The sequence below is a fragment of the Mustela nigripes genome, chromosome 17, assembly GCF_022355385.1.
Source record: "Mustela nigripes isolate SB6536 chromosome 17, MUSNIG.SB6536, whole genome shotgun sequence".
Lineage (NCBI taxonomy): Eukaryota > Metazoa > Chordata > Mammalia > Carnivora > Mustelidae > Mustela > Mustela nigripes.
This window is the reverse complement of record NC_081573.1, coordinates 53,397,811-53,413,372: the sequence shown is the minus strand read 5'-3', so window position 1 is coordinate 53,413,372 and position 15,562 is coordinate 53,397,811. Positions and strand designations below refer to the sequence as shown.

General features: G+C 55.4%; 1 protein-coding gene across 2 annotated transcripts in view; it reads right to left on the bottom strand.

Annotated features, from left to right (window-relative positions):
• CMIP (c-Maf inducing protein) overlaps window positions 1–15,562 on the bottom strand; it is a 224,776-nt gene that overhangs the window by 41,448 nt on the left and 167,766 nt on the right. For both annotated transcript variants that reach the window (XM_059383141.1, XM_059383142.1), the window contains 3 exons: window positions 10,175–10,336; window positions 5,595–5,636; window positions 336–398 (listed from right to left, as the gene is read on the bottom strand). In XM_059383141.1, the coding sequence (XP_059239124.1) occupies window positions 336–398; window positions 5,595–5,636; window positions 10,175–10,336 (267 nt within the window). The remainder of the gene's footprint in view (window positions 1–335; window positions 399–5,594; window positions 5,637–10,174; window positions 10,337–15,562) is intronic.

Here is a 15,562-nt window from a genome sequence, read left to right as displayed (position 1 = left end):
TTGGCTAATAATAACCCAGCTCTGACGTCAGGAACCCAGAAAATCTGCTACAAATTTCTCCCAAGACAGCTACAAAGATATTCCAAGGAAAAGCTGGACGTTCCTCCCTGACCCACTGGTTTGGATCCTGGGCCTCACTTATCACCTGCCTGGCAGAGAGAGAGCTATGTGTCTAAGAGCAGGCTGCCTGACCTGCCTTCTGGCTCGGTCCGGGGCCCTCACCCAGGTCAGGGAAGCCTGGGTTTTCGGCAAATTATGCAAAGCCAACCCCCAGCATGCCCACAAGGAGACGGACTGCCTCTTGCAAACACAGCCCCATTTCAATCAGGTCATACCTTGCAGAAGAATTCACAGAGATCTGGTGGTGGATGGTTGTTTTCCAGCAAAGGAGCAATCGCCTGAAAGACAACAAGCAAAGGTGAGCTGGAACCTCCAGAAAGGAGTCCTAGCTGGGGGCTCGTGGCTGGTACAAACTCCACGCTAATCTCCAGGAAAACACACACCGATGTGAGTGTGTGCGACCTCAGGGACTCCACAGCCTGCTGCCGTCCAGCCACGTCCCCCTTGGAGCAACAGGGAAGGAAAGGATCCGGGTTCTAAGCCCAGGTCCTGGGGGCAGAGTCCCGGGTGCGAGTTCTAGCCCTGGCACTCACGACAGCCTAACTGTTAGAACGAGTTATTTCCTCTCTCTTAACACCCGAGTTCCCACCCGGAAAGCGGAGCAGAGACTGCGGAGGAGCAGGAGGGAGGGTGCCCGGCCTTGCCCTGTTACCATCTGGGGCCCGTTGCTCCTGTCCCATGCGGGATGTTTAGCAGTGACCTGGTTCTCAACCCAATGGATGCCAGCAGCAAGCCTCAGCCGGGTGTGATGACCGAGAAGCCCTCTGACGCGCTTATTTAACGTTAAAGCAGGTGCCTCGAGTTCATGTGTCTCCAAGCCTTCTGAGGCTGACCGTCCAGTTCTTACGGTTCCCCCTGCCATTCCCGTACAAGGATCCGAATGATGTCTGATTCTTATTTTTCTTCCCCTTTCATACTTTGAATGATTTTGCTAAACTTCAAATTCAAATAAAATATGTAAACAACTGAAATGTGTCCAGACATTGCCCAATGCCTCACAGGGGACGAAACTGCACCCAACCGAGGCCCTCTGGTATGAAGTTTGAAATAGGGCCAGCTCTCCATGAATGTTAGTTACCGGATGGTTAGTACCTATGCGAAGTCCGCTCACTTTCCTGTTTGCCACACTGTGCACAAGATTAACCAAGAGGAGACCCAGGACCCTGCACCAAGACCACTGGGCTGCGTTACCTGTGTGAGCAACTCAACCTCTCTGGACATTAGTCTTCTAGCTTATAAAATGGGGAGAACTAGAGTGTCTTTGGGAGGATTTGAAAAGAGAGAACTGTAGAAGCTTTGGAGTCTCAGCCTCAAGATAAGCCCACTGCCACCATCACGGGGGGTAGGGACTGTCTTGGGCAGTACTGGGCACAGCGGTAAGGGGTAGTGATTTGGCCCAACTCCCAGGAGGGCTCTGTGAGGACTTGCTCTCCCCATCACTGACTCCCAGGGCTCAGAGCCTGCTGCTCAATTTCAGAGGGTCTCCGTGACCTGTTCCCTGCAGCGATGCCTTTGGATATGGCTAGAGATCTCTCAGCAAGGCCTTCCGCTGGGCTTGGGACCATCAGGGAAAGGAAGCCTCACCGGGGGCCAAGAAGACACGACGTCACTTATGCGAATGCGCTTCTGTGGAGGAGGAAGCCAGTGACACTGAGGCTGTGGTCTGGAGCCCCTCCAAGCCAGGTGCCCAACAGTCCAGGGTCTTACCTGTCCAGGGTGGCAGCACCCAGCATGGTAGCCGCTGGCGCAGGCAACCCTTCCGATTTTAACAGTTAAGAAATAAATGAGATAAAATAAAAAATGTGGTTCCTCCACTGCACAAACCACATTTCCAGTGCTCAGGGGTCCCACGAAGCCAGCAGTCACTGTGCCAGGTGAAGCAGACAGAGAACACCTCCCACACCCAGCTCCAAGGAGGGGCCACATGCAGGGCTGAGCCCCCCACTCGTGCCGGGCCCCTCGTCCTCGAGAATGAGTCACAGAATTAAGGAGTGGGAAGGACTGAAGTGCCCAGAGTGGGCGTCGGGCGGGGGCTCTGTCCTTCCACAGGATTGGCTCACTGGGGCCTCAGGACAACTCAGTGAGGTCAAGCGGGAGTTACTCCCATTTGTACAGTAGAAGAGACAGAGGGTCAGGGAGGTTACAAGGCCTGCCCTGGTCGAACAGTTATGATCATTTTAAAGGTATGACTAATAAAAGGAGCTTATATTTCTGTGGGCTCTTTCTATAAGCCCAGTCCCCCGTGGAGAATGTCTAAAGCGCTGGCTCACTGAGCCCTCCCGGGAGCCCTGTAAGAAAGGCACCGTTGTCACACACATTTCATAGATGAGGAGACTGGGTCTTCATATGCCAAGTTAGTTGAAAATGACTAAAAAGTTAACTAACAGCTAACCAGAAGTTAGCTGAATGGCCATCTGGTTAGATAAAAATATTCTAGAGCCAGTAGAAAGTATGTGGAGGGCCAGCAGTCCCCAGCCAGGGTTGACCTTGCTTCCAGGGGCTGCTGGCATGTCTGGAGACATATTTTTTTTTCCCACCCTCCCCTGGAGACATATTTTTGATCATCACGATGGGGAAGGGCTATAGGCACCCGGTGGGCTGAGGCAGAGATGGTGCTCAACGTTCTACAATGGCCAGGACAGGCCCTCCAGAAGGAATGATCCATCCCCAAATGCCCAGGTAGTGAGGCTGGAAACCGAGGGGCAGAGAGGCACGGAGAGACTTGAAATTATCCCCCCAAGACACGGTACATGAAAAAATCAACATACAACAGCTCATCTAGGCTCGCATCATTAATGCTGAAAACAGAAAATAGAAACACAAGTGCACCCACATGGGGTTGTCACCGCCCGAAAACCGCCAGGGCCTTTCTCTGAAGAGGACACTGGGATGGGGTGAAATCCTTTCCTTTCTTTCTTTATTCTAATGAAATTATTTTCATAGAATACTTGCAAAAGCATTTTTAAAGAACATCTTAAAGGTATTTTCAATACAATAAAACTAAAGTTCTCCCATCAGTTGCCCAAGGTCCCAGCTCGTGTGGGGTGGGCCCCAGGTCTGCACCGGCTCCAAACGTGAGCTCACATTGAACTTCAGGGTGAAGGCCACCCTCTTCCCCAGCATACGGATGGCGGCTGCGGTCTGAGCACTGGGGGCCAGGGACGTGCTGGCTGTTACCAGCCAACAACCACCTATGGCACAGACAGATGCCCGACCCCAGACGGACCGAATCCAACCAACTCAAGTTACTTGTGAAAGTGTTTCTGAAAAAATAAGCATGTTAAAAACATACGACGCCCTGCTGGGAGAAGACTAATTGCTGGAAGTCAAATCGGATCATGTCATCTCTGGGCAGAGAGGAGGCTTCCCAGTGATGACAAGGGCACTGGTAACCCAGAGCACTGACGGGGAGGAGGTTGTACAGAGCAGGGCTGAGAGGCAGACCTCAGATTCTGAGACCTCAAATTCTCTGTTCTCAGGCATGTCTGCTGAGTGCGCAAGCTCAGCTCATCCCAGTGAAGGGGTCAGCCCCACAGAATTCGCTGGAAGAAAGCAGCCTGGATTGCTCAGACCAAAATTCCTTTCCCAGGCTCATCCCTGGTCCAAAGCCCTTACCCTTCTTCCAGGGCTGAAGAGCACGGGGGGGGGGGGGGGACCAAAGGGGGCCCCCCGGGGGGGGGGGAGGGGCGAACCCCTTCCCGGCCCCCAAGCCCCCCCCCCGCCCCCCCCCCCGGGCCCCCCCCCCCCCCCTTGGGGGGGGGGGGGGGGGGGGGGGGGGGGGGGGGAACCAAAGGTAGCGCCAGAAGGGAGAGGAAGATGCTAACTCCTTCCTGGCACCCATGTCCCCGACTGCTTCTCCACCAGCCAGTCCCACTGCTCTGCCTTTCCCGGACTGGGCCTTCTCCCTGGACTGCCTTGCCCTAGAGCACTCCTACCCCTCCTTTAAGATCCAGTTTGCTCACCTCCACCTGGAAGCCCTCTTCCCAGAACCCTCACTGGCAGAGGATGCTGGGAATCTGCCCTCTGTGCTCCCCTAACACTCCAAACAAGTCTCAAGCCCTGACCGTGTTCTTTCCTGATTAGCTGCGGACCTGCCCCGTTCTTCTAGCACACAGTGAACCTCCCAGCAGCAGCCCTAGGTCTGTGCAACAGAGACTAGTGTTTGGCACATACCTGTCCTCAAGTCAACAAGCGCTTGTTACATGGATTTATTAACTAACAGTGTACCAGGGAAAGGTGGTGGCGGGGAGTGGGGGCACGCAGGTTGACAATCCCCCTGTGCTGGCGACAGGGCACAGTGTGGTCAGGGTGCAGCAAAGGGGAGAAAACCTTCCGTGTTTTTAGCAAATTCCCAGGGAGCATCTAGTACGTGCCAGACACTGGAAGTGGGGCTCCATGGAAGCTGCTGCCTTTGCTCCCCACGACAACACCTCCTTTTGTACCCACCAGACCCAGCTGGGGTGAGAAGGGTGATCCTCCAGGCTGGGCTTGCCAGGGCCAAGTGCGTGGGCCCAAGAAACCTTCATTCAGCTCAGAGGGGAACAGATCCTGGCATCTTGCCCTTGTTTCAAAGGCTGTAGCCATAGGACCTCTGGGGCAGGTGAATGTCCCTTGTGGGCACATAAGGCTTTGCTTCTCACTTCCAGCTCCAGCTCTGCCTCCCTACTTCCCACATCCTTGAACTTTATACTCTCGCGATGCTGAAGCTTCCAAGATATCCCACGTTGTTTTCCATCTCTATGCCTATTTTGTTTCTTCCCTCTGGAATGCCTTTACTCTGTTTTGCCATCTGGCAAACCCCTATTGATCCTTCAAAACCCAGTTCAGACATCACTGCCTCCAGGAAGCACCATGCCTTCTTTCCCAGGCAAGCTGATCACTCTCCTCTCTACACCACATGCCTCTGTTTTTACAGTGATACCATTTATCTTCCTACAACAGAAGATAAACTCCGTGGGAGCGGGGCCTGTCTTTCACATTTCAGAGCTTAAATCCCCCAGGAAGCTATCTGACTCCCAAGATGCTTTCACCATAGTCAAGTCCCAGAAAATAGGACCTCACTTTGTGTATCAGAGAGAATTAAATCCAGGTTCTATACGTGTATTAATCAGGAGGCATGTCCTGGGGCCAGAAAGAGAATGCTTACCTCTCGGCTAATAGGGTTTTGCCTCCGAGTAAATAAATCCTATGCTCTGTGCCATCTCCTGCCTTCAACTCCCCCCACAGCACTCAGGAAGGAGGATGCAATGAAAACACATTCGCTACAAACCTCAAAGACAGATCATTTTCTCTCCCCCTCCCCTGTCAATTGGGGCCCTGAAATGCGCAAAGGCAGAAGGCTCGACGGGACAGCCAAGACCGAGCTCGGTCGCCATGCTGGTGGGCGCACCGGCGCTTCGAGAAGTCACTCAGACTGGGGCAGGGACCGTGGCACCGGGAGAGGGACAGAGGGCGAGGAATCTCAAGAGACTTACCACAATGATGTTCTCATGCTCCTGGGTAGTCAAGTTTGTGTTCTAAGGGATTGAGTGGAGAGTACCGAGGAAGACAAGACAAAACAAAACAAAACACAAAACCACAATATTAATCAAACGGATGTTTGCATCTCGAAGGTCCAAACAGTTTAAAACGCTCCCAGCTTCTCAGAGTGCAGGTGTTGCCTTTTCCTAATCAAGCAGATCAGAAAACCCCCCAAGGCTCGGCCAGGAAGGAAGAAAAGTATGACTTGGGGGGGGTTGTTGGTACGCGGGGCGGGGGGGGGGGGGGTGACGACACTGGGATTCGAGTCCCAGTTTCACCCCTTGGGAGTTATGTGACCTTGGACCAGTCCCTCCTCATTGGTGAGACTCAGTTTTTCCTTCCATAAATGGGGCTCCTCCATTCAGATGGGGCTTAACCCCATGCTCCCTGCCGGTCACAGGGTTCACGGAAAACAAGGAAAGATACAGACTTTAGAATCTTGACTGCGTGCCAGGTTGTTTTTCAGGCACAGCACATAGAGGATTTCAGTGATTCTCCAACTGGGTTCCCACGGAAGAATGGTGTTCTGTGAGCCAAACATGTTTTAGCTAAATTCAAATTCTAGCAATTAGCTTGCAGAAATAATAGTAAGTTGAATGGATTAAATTTGTTTCATTTTTCGGGCTTTTTTTCCTCCTCAATCTGGAATTTCCTCACCCAGTGGGTACCCATTACCACTCTCCTGTGAAGACATGGCTGAGGAAAGGCAAGAACACATGAGAAACGAGAAATCATGGGAAAACCCAGAAACGGTCACTATCGTCTTCTCTGCTAGTTTCGTGCTGTGCTCTGCTTTGTCTGGGTGTCTCAATGGGCACGGGCTCTCCCTGGTCTCCATTCAGATCTCCTGACAGAGTCACATCTGTCCCCTCATCACGTGCCGCCTCACTGGACAGTCACCTGGCCAGCTGGTCAGTTCCTGGGTTCCAGGAAGAGCCCGATCCTGTTTGCCACCTGCCATCGGGCTTCAGGAGCGTCAGGATATCTAACGAGTTTACAACCCACCGAAGCAAGAGCGGGGCCAGGGGGCTGTGAACACGGCTCTGTCTGGCCGCCCGAGGCGGGAGGACGGCCACAGAACCCGGGCCAGTGTCTGTGCTCCTCCTGTCCCCAGGTTCCCATGGAGACAGCCTGGCCCTCAGCGCTTGAATCCAGGAGCATGTGGAAGGGAGAAGGAGGTTTCTTAGATTCCCAAGGCTTTTTCTTTTTCTGGACGTTGGTAGTGCTTAAGGAGCCCGTTTGTGGCTGATTATTAAACGTCCGTGATTTTCCTGATGGAAGCTTTGGTCTTGCCTTATGAACGGATGACAAGCTCGCTATGCCTCAGGCCGGGAGCACCCGCTTCCTCCCCACAGCGCTTCTCCTACCTTCCCATCGCCAGGTGAGCTACCTGAGCCTCACGAGGTCCAGCTGTGTGCCCGGTGCACAGGGAAGAGAGGGTGGAGTAGGGGTTTGACCCCCTCCGTCCTGATGCCAAAACCTGCATCTCCAACCACTGACCCCGGTGCTCGGCCCAAGCAAGGGGTGCTTCTATTTCTCAGGCTGCAGCGGGCAGCTCTGCAGGGCCCTCCGGGTCCTCGCCGCACCTGTGCCCTTCCCACGAAGAGCCTGTGGCAAGCACAGATGCCAAGTCCTCTGTCCCCATCGCGGGCGGCAGCCTGTGCCATTCTGCAGGGACACTTCTCTCCACCAAGGCCATTTTCCGCCCTGGTGGGTAGAGCTCACTACCAGCCAGGGCATCACAGAGGACGTGGGAACCCGAAACTGAGTGGCCACTCCACAAAGGCCCGGGAGGCCAGGGAGGCAGCTGTGCTTGGCCAGCGGATGGACAGTCCTTCCTCGGAACCAAGAGTCCCTCCTCCCCATCCCTTACTCCTTCCTCCGGATCCTGCCCACTTTCCGGATGGTTTGGGGACCCCTGGAGCCTCCTTGAAGGGGACCCCAGGAACAACCTGAGTAAAAAGAACAGACAAATCATCTAGCCCCTACAGCCTCAACAGGAAAGGGCAAGGAGAGGGATTTGTTTGTTTTTCCACCCATCACCCTAGACCCTGCAGCTGAGAGTGCTTAAGGTCAAGATCACAGCCATCTCCCATGACAACAAGAATGTGATCATTTATCAAGTACTCCCTGTGTATCAGGCACAGGGCCAGGCGCCTTGTCTGTATGAGAGCACTGGGAAAGGGGTGCTCGTCTTCACTGCACCTCGCAGATGAGAACAGTGCCGAGAGACCTAGTAAACTGTCCAAGGCCAGTTAATGCCTGAAGAACCAGGCCCTGTTCTCAACCACCAAGTCCCACACAGCTGGGCACCCCCCCAACCCCGGGCTAGAAAGTCACTACCAATTTATGCCACATCTGTGAAAAACAGCGTGAGCTTTCCTAAAGGCAGACCTGGGTGTGGATCCCGGCCCACCACTGATGCAACAGACCCCTGGGCAAGTGACAGCTGCTCCAAGCCTCTGTCTACCCGTCTGTACACTTTCGGACTCACCTCGCAGGGTACCTGGAGATCAGCTCTAAATGCCAAAGCAGTGGTCACAGAGCATGTGTGTCACTCAGAGAGGCGCTAAGCCCTCCTCGAGGGGTTGCTGCCTGGGCTGCAGTCCCAGCTCTGTCCCTTCGCAAATAGCAGCGCTTGCGTGTCACCGTGAGTGATGCTGACTCATTGCCTGACACACAGTAGGCACACAGCAGATGCAAGCTGCTTTCTTTTTTCTTTTTCCTTTAAATGCTTTTATCTTTCCACACTAGTGCTTGTGGATCCAATGATTTTTAAAACTTTGACCTGAGAAACGGTGTAAAGGCCCGGGGGCACATGGTCTATGAAACATGTAAGATGGAAATAAATGCTGCCAGTGGTTGGCAACTGTGTCCACCTGCCACCTTCCCCGTCATCCTGACAGTGAGCCTGATCTAATGATGGTGTGGCGGTGGGGTGGGGACTGGTGGGCAGAAGGGGTGGACGGCTGGCCCTGCAGTGAGAGCGAGGGAGCCCTAAGGTGAAATTTCCAGCCCCACCGCCTGCTCAGCATGTTGCTCAGTGTCTCGGGGCCTCAGTTTCCTCGTCTGTATAATGCAGACAGCAGGCCCAGCTCTCTAAGGCAGGTGTACTACCCGAGACGTTGTGTGCACAGCCCATGATACCTGCTGGCACACAGCTGGTATCACTGATGGTGAGCCCCCAGCCTGGCCTTGGGCTGGGAAGCCAGGATAGAATATTGGGTATACAGCATCTGGCCTGGTCTCAAATTCTAGACCTTGACTGTGATTCATTTCAAAGCCCGAGTCTTTGCTCTGCTGTGAAATGAAGCGGTCTCACACCTGAGGGCATGGCCTCTGCTCCCCGTAGCTGTCTTTACCACACACCTTCTACTTCTTGCCCCACTTGCCTCTAGGGCAAGGGACCCTCTATGCAGCAGACATGGAAGGCCTGGGCAGTTTCTAGGACTGAGTGGCAGCAATCAGCCTGGGTCCCCGGAGGAAGGGCTGGTTTTAGGTGGCAAGAAGCTGGTGCAGACTCTGAGGGGGCATCTAGCAGCTAGCTACCCCAGGACCTGGGCGTGCCAGGAGAGCAGGGGCCCGTCCCAGGGGAGGGGGACAGAAGCATCACTCTGCTGGCCATGCGGAGTTTAAATCAGGAGTCATCAACGCCACGGTCTCCGGGGGCCAGGCAGGCAAACAAACGAGGCAAGCCTTAGCGTTTGGGAAGCGCGGAGAAGGTGGCTGAGACAGAGTCAAGAGCGCGCTTCCCAGCAGCCGTCACCTCCTCACAAACAGCGGGACTGACATCGATCGAGCTCCCTTGCTCCTGCCTGTCTCCCTGCGGGAACATGGGCTCCAGGAGGACAGGGGCTCATCTTCATCCCCAAGCCCAGCACAGCGTCCAGCACAGCACAGGCCCTAGTGTGGAGCTGCTCGGCAAAGCACAGCCCAGTCAGCTGCGAGCCGCTGATGGATTCTCCGCGGCTGTGCGGGTGGTCGGGGTGCTGGGGGCAGAAGCCGTCGCGGCCTGGGCCCCTGGAGCCCATGCAGGCCAGGGCAGTGGGAGGACAGAGACGGGCAGGGACGGCGGGCCCCAATGCCAAGGGGCAGGGAGGAAGCGCAGTCTGGAGGTCTGGGGGTGTCACAGCCGTTCTCCAGCTCGGGGATGCGCTGGGAAATTCTGAAATTCACTGCAACCATCATGACCACAAGCCCAGCCTCAGGCCCATGACCCGTCCCCGCACACAGGGTGATGGGGCATGGCAGGGCGGCAGCAACAGCCCCTTCGCCCCTGCCTCGCCCCCGGGGCGGCTCAGCTGCAGCACTGGGGACAAGACTCCTCCTGGGCTTCCTCAGGCTGCGGGGGGCACCGCTCAGCTCCTTGGGCAATGGGGAGACAGCACCCATGTGGGTCCAGTTCTGCCGCCGGGTATGGCACTGTGCTCAGCAGAGGGAAAGGAAAAGAACTTGGGTGTGTGTGTGTGTGTGTGTGTGTGTGTGTGTGTGTGTGTGTACACGCACGCAAAACCCAGCAGGAGGAACGTCTTACCTCTGAGAGCAGTTTCGAGACGATTTCCAGCGGGGCTTGGTTGATGGAGTCATCCTGTAGGGGGGACGTGAGGGCCATGTCCACCAGAGTTCGGATCTCCTTCAACACAACTTCCCAACGGCTTGGGTTACTCAGGACTTTCTTGTATTTGTAAATCTTTTTCTGGTCGGGAGAGAGGAGACACGAACATGTTATTGACACGCTGATGGCGGAAGACGCCAGACGATCAAGAAACAGACCATCAGGACCTGTAAGCCCCGAAGAACGGCCGCTGTGGACCACTCCCTCCCCGTGAGGAACGGACTCCCAAAGAAAGGAATCGTCCTGCCCAGAGTCACGGGCTGTGCCTACAAAGAACCAGGCCTCCGGACACTAGCCGAGAAACCTTCACACTGCTCCCAACAACTTCAAAAAAGAACGAAGAGGTTTCTCTCAGATCACAGCTGCCAAACGTACTCCCTAAGCACTGACACAGTCAGAGCAGGTGCCTTCAAGGGTCCACAGAAGACCTTCCTTGAGTTGGAGGCTTTTCTCATCCCCGTCCTATGAGGCTCCCCTGGAGAGCGGAGTCCAGTTAAGAAAAAGGACAGGCAGGCTTGGGGCCAGGAATTCAACTCTGGCCAGGTGGTGACAAGCCCCGAGGCCCCAGGAAGCGCGAAGGCGGTCCTCGGTTTCTGCCCGGTTTCTGCCCGGTGAGTAAGACGAGCGCTCTCACCTTTGTTGTTTGGGGCCGCGTCCAGGGCTGGAAAGCACTGGGGCGAGGGCTGTGGGCTCCTGGGCTGTGAGGCAGAGTTCCGCCTCTCTGACATCATGGAAACAGCAGCCCTCGGAAGGCAGAGGTCCCAGCCAAGCTCCCTCCCGGCCCTCCAGCTGCCTGCCCCACGGCTGCCCTGGCTGGCTTGGGAGACTCCCACCGGCTGAACTCCTTCATTAAATGCTCTGTTCCCCAGGGAAAACCCAAGTTTAGTGTCACCGTGCCAGCAGCCAGCTGGGGTGACAAGTCACAATCTTTGAGCCAGAGTCTCACTGAGGGAGTGGAGAGGGAGGAGGTCAGGGTCCCCCACCAGCCGCTGAGGCTGCCGGGGTCTCCGGGACCACCGAGTTTCTGAGTTCGGAGTCACAAAGTGGTCTTGGAACCCAGGGTGTTTGAGGAATTATCTGGGGGGGACCGTCCTTGTCAACCTTAGTTAATTGCTGGGTGAGGCCTCACAGCGGAACACAAGAGAGACTCTGGAGTCAGGCCCGGTTCTTGCTGTGAAGCCTATCTCCTTCTGAGCCTCAGTTTCCTCTTCTATAAATCAGGCAGCCTCTTTCAGGGTGGGACCTTCACAAATGCTAGAGCCGTGTAGCCACTCTCCGTACAGAGCCACCTTAGAAGGCAGAGGCCAAACAGAGACCCTGGCAACAAAGAAGGAACCCGGATTCTTAACCCGTCTCTTTGGAGAAACTTTACAATGATGGGGCGGACCCCCGCAGCCATGCAAGCAGGACCCCACTGTCCACCTCCTGTTCATTCCCAAACTCTACGAGTTTCCACTCTCTCGCTCGCTCACCAGGCCCCATCACTACCACTGTCACACAGTAGCCGACTCACACTGAAGTCTGTTTCCCCTCACCAGCCCAGATCTTTTAAAATTTTTATTTATTTAAGAGAGTGAGCACCAGTTGGGGTGGGTGGGGGGGGGGTGCAGAGGGGAAAGCAGGCTCCCCACGGAGCAGGGAGCCCAACATTGGGGCTCAATCCCAGGGCCTGGGGATCATGTTCTGAGCCGAAAGCAGACACTTAACCGAATGAATCACCCACATGCCCCAAGTCCTGATCTTTCTTATGGAAATCAGTGTAGCTCGTCTGCCTTTCACCTGCCGGCTAGCGAGCACCGGGACAGCCCCTTCATGCTCCCTCTCCGTCTGGCTCTGCTCTGACAGCCACCGTCCCTCATCGAGAATGGGAACGAGACAAGTCCCCTTCGGAGGGGTAGCAGGGCGGAGGAGACAAGTGGGGGAAGTGGAGACAGCACCATTCTCTTCAGGCGGGGGAGCGGAAGCGCCAGAAACATTGACTTGCCCACCATTTTAGATCCTCTCAGGACTGGAAGACACACACAGCAAGCTTTGTCAAGAGAGGGTGTTCCATGAACAGGGACTACATGGTCAGTGGGGGTGATCATGACGATGAGGATGTGTTGAGCCCCATGAATTTCACCACAAGACACACCCACTTCCCTGAGGCCGCCCTGGGCCGGGGAGGCCGGTGAGCAGCCCCAGTCCTGTCCCCACAGCCAGGAGCACGGCCCCCTCCACGCTGCCCAGCCTGTGCCAACAGACTGCCCGAAGTCTAACACCATGGGGACACTTCCCAAGGCGAAGCCGACCGTTCCCAGAAGATGCATCCTCCTTTGAGTCCTGGCACGGTGGTTTTGTTCCATACCCAGAGAATTGCTTTCTCGTTAAATGACTGCGGAACAGCCACAGAAATGGGCCGTGTATTAAGCCCCAAAGAAAACCACATGATTCGCACCCATGTCTCCCCACAGTAGATTCCAGAGTGGCATACGGTCTGGGCTGTGAAAGCCCTATCTACTGATCAGCTGCAAGTTGTTTACCTTTGAAGGAATAATGACTTCATTCTTTTTGTGAAAATGATGCCTGCTCGTTGTAAGAAATCTGAACCACGCTGGAAAGCACAAAGGAGAGGGTGAGTGAAAAAAGACCTCAAAATCCCACAACCTAGAAATAGCTGTCATTAATCTTTGGTGAACATGTTCCACCCAACCCTCACTGAAACTTTGCCAAATACAGTCAGCGCGTCGTGGGGTGGGGCGCACGCCCTCACACGGTGGGGAGGGGCGTGAGTGCTGCGGTCCTATGCTCTCTGGGCTCAGACATCCCCGAGGCTCTGAGGCAGCAAGGTCCAGGCAAAAGGACCCAGAGGGCGGCATCAGTCTCAGCGCTCACTGACGCACCCCTCCTTACAGGGGAAGAACAACAGCTCTCTTGTGAGCACCCAAGCCCCTGCTTAACAGACCTCCCCAGGACCAGTGGGTATATTCAAAACCAGAAGGTCCCAGGGCTGTGCCAAGGGCCAACGCACAATGAGCACATACTATGCACCAGGCACCCCGCTGAGCACTTCTGAGCATCATCTTGTTCCATCCTTAAGGTAACCCCGGAGCTGGGGACCTACTACAGGCTAAGAGTCCCCAGAATAGACCCTAAGACAAAAACCCATGTGTAAACGGTTTCTTCATTTGTGAGGCTACGTAGGACACATCAGTGCAGGGTGGAGGAGGAGAAGAGAAGGCAGTTAGTGACGGGGCAGGAGAGGGGAAGGGGACCATTAACGGGGCCCCACCAAGCATTATGACTGGGCCACCATGGAGCCGGCTGTGAACCCCATGGGGGACTCGAGGACACCGTGAATCCTACCCCCCGCCACCCCCAGGGAGTGAGGAAGCTGCAGCATTTACCCACCAACTCCCTGTACACGGCCATACTTCCACTGCCCTGTGTCCAGGACAAAGCACTCCCGTAGCTGGAAAAGAACATGGCCCCAGGCAATGCCATGTGGTCCCAGTGAGCCGAGTGGCTGAGGGCCCGTCTGTAACGTCTACTACCAGCCTCTTGTGTCCCATTTACGCATAGGACTCTCACGGCCAGAGAGGTGGCCTGACTTGCCCAAGGTCTCACAGCTACAAAGGGACAATTCAGGAGTCAGACTGGCTCTGGTTCATTCCAGAGGTGTCTCTCTATCACATCTGTCGGGGCTGGTGCAGACAGCGGGGAGGAAGGGTAGACCTGTCGAGAGGCACGGTGATGGAGGGGGCCCGGGTGGCACGGGGTGAGGGCTGGGACGAGTCCATAGACTCGGAGAGCTGGAGGTCAGGCACCCGCGGTGGAGGAGCTGCGGGAAGCTCTAGTAGGAGCAGCAGGTGGACCGGCCATGGTGATCACGGTGGGGGCAGGGAGGAGAGGCTGCTGGCTCCCACGAGAGGCTCTAAGGTCTGGGACAGGGCAGCCAACAGGGCAGAGGGAGGCCTGCACAGGACTGCCGTGGGTGACAGATTAGCAGGTTTCATCCCAAGAACTCTGATGAGCTCATCTGGTGTGGAATCACCACGGGGCTAGGATGCGGACGCCTCGGGAGCCTGGCCCTTGGTTTTGCAGGATCGTCCTGTCAGTGGGCCCCTTCACCGGGTGGGGTGGGTGACCTCTTGCCATGTTCAGCGTGGACTCCATGGGCCACTGGATTCTTTCAGCAGGGCCATGAGGGGCTTAAAGCAGGAGTTGGCAAAGTGCGGCAGGATGCCAAGCCCAGACCCCTGCTTCACTTCGTGCAAGGAAGCCAAGAATGTTCTTAGGGGTTGTGAAGCAGAAAACCCCAAAGAGGGGCACCTGGGTGGTTCAGTCGTTAGGTGTCTGCCTTCAGCTTGGGTCATGATCCCAGGGTCCCAGGATCAAGCCCTGCATCGGGCTCCCTGCTCTGCAGGAGGCCTGCTTCTCCCTCTCCCACTCCCCCCGCTTGTGTTCCCTCTCTCGCTACATCTCCCTCTGTCAAATAAATAAATAAATAAATAAACAAATAAATAAATAAATCTTTATAAAAGAAAAAGAACATGGGAGAGAAATCCATTGTGGCCTGCAAAGCCCCAAATATTTGCTATCTGGTCCTTTTAGAGAACCAAAGCAAAGCCAGTCCAGGAGTGAGTATGTAGGGAGCGCTGCCCAACATGGCGAGCGGCCAGGGAGACAACGGTTCAGACCAGGAGCAGACACCACTTCACACCACTTCACACCCACCAGGCGGACCGTAACCAATGACCCCGAGTGTCGGTGAGGACCTAGAGGTCTGGGACCTGTGCGCCCTGCCGACGGCCTGGCACGGGAGCATGGCGCCACCCGAGAGCAGTCTGATCGTTACTTCAAGCACGAAGCATACACTTATCACACGATCCAGCAGTCCTTTTCTTAGAAATCTGCCCAAGAGAAATAAAACACGGACTCTACCCAGGGGCGAGACACGAACGTCCGCGACCTTGTTCCTAAGAGCCTCAAACTGGAACCAGCCCCCACGTCCACCAGCCGGTGAACAGGTAAGCAAAACGGGTCTGTCCACACAGCGGACTGGTATTTGCAGTAAAAAGGACGCATCTACTCACACGTGCTACGATATGGATGAACCTTAAAGTGTGACGCTAAGTCAAGCAAGCCAGGGGCAAAACACATCTTGTAGGGTTCCTTTCATGAGAGATGTCTAGAAAAGGCAAATTTATAAAGACAGAAAGCGGAACAGTCCCTGCCTGGGGCTGGAGGCGCGGCGGCAACAAGGATGAAACGGCAGGTGGACGCCAGGGCCCCTTGCGGGTGACGGAACCGTCCTGAGACACGACT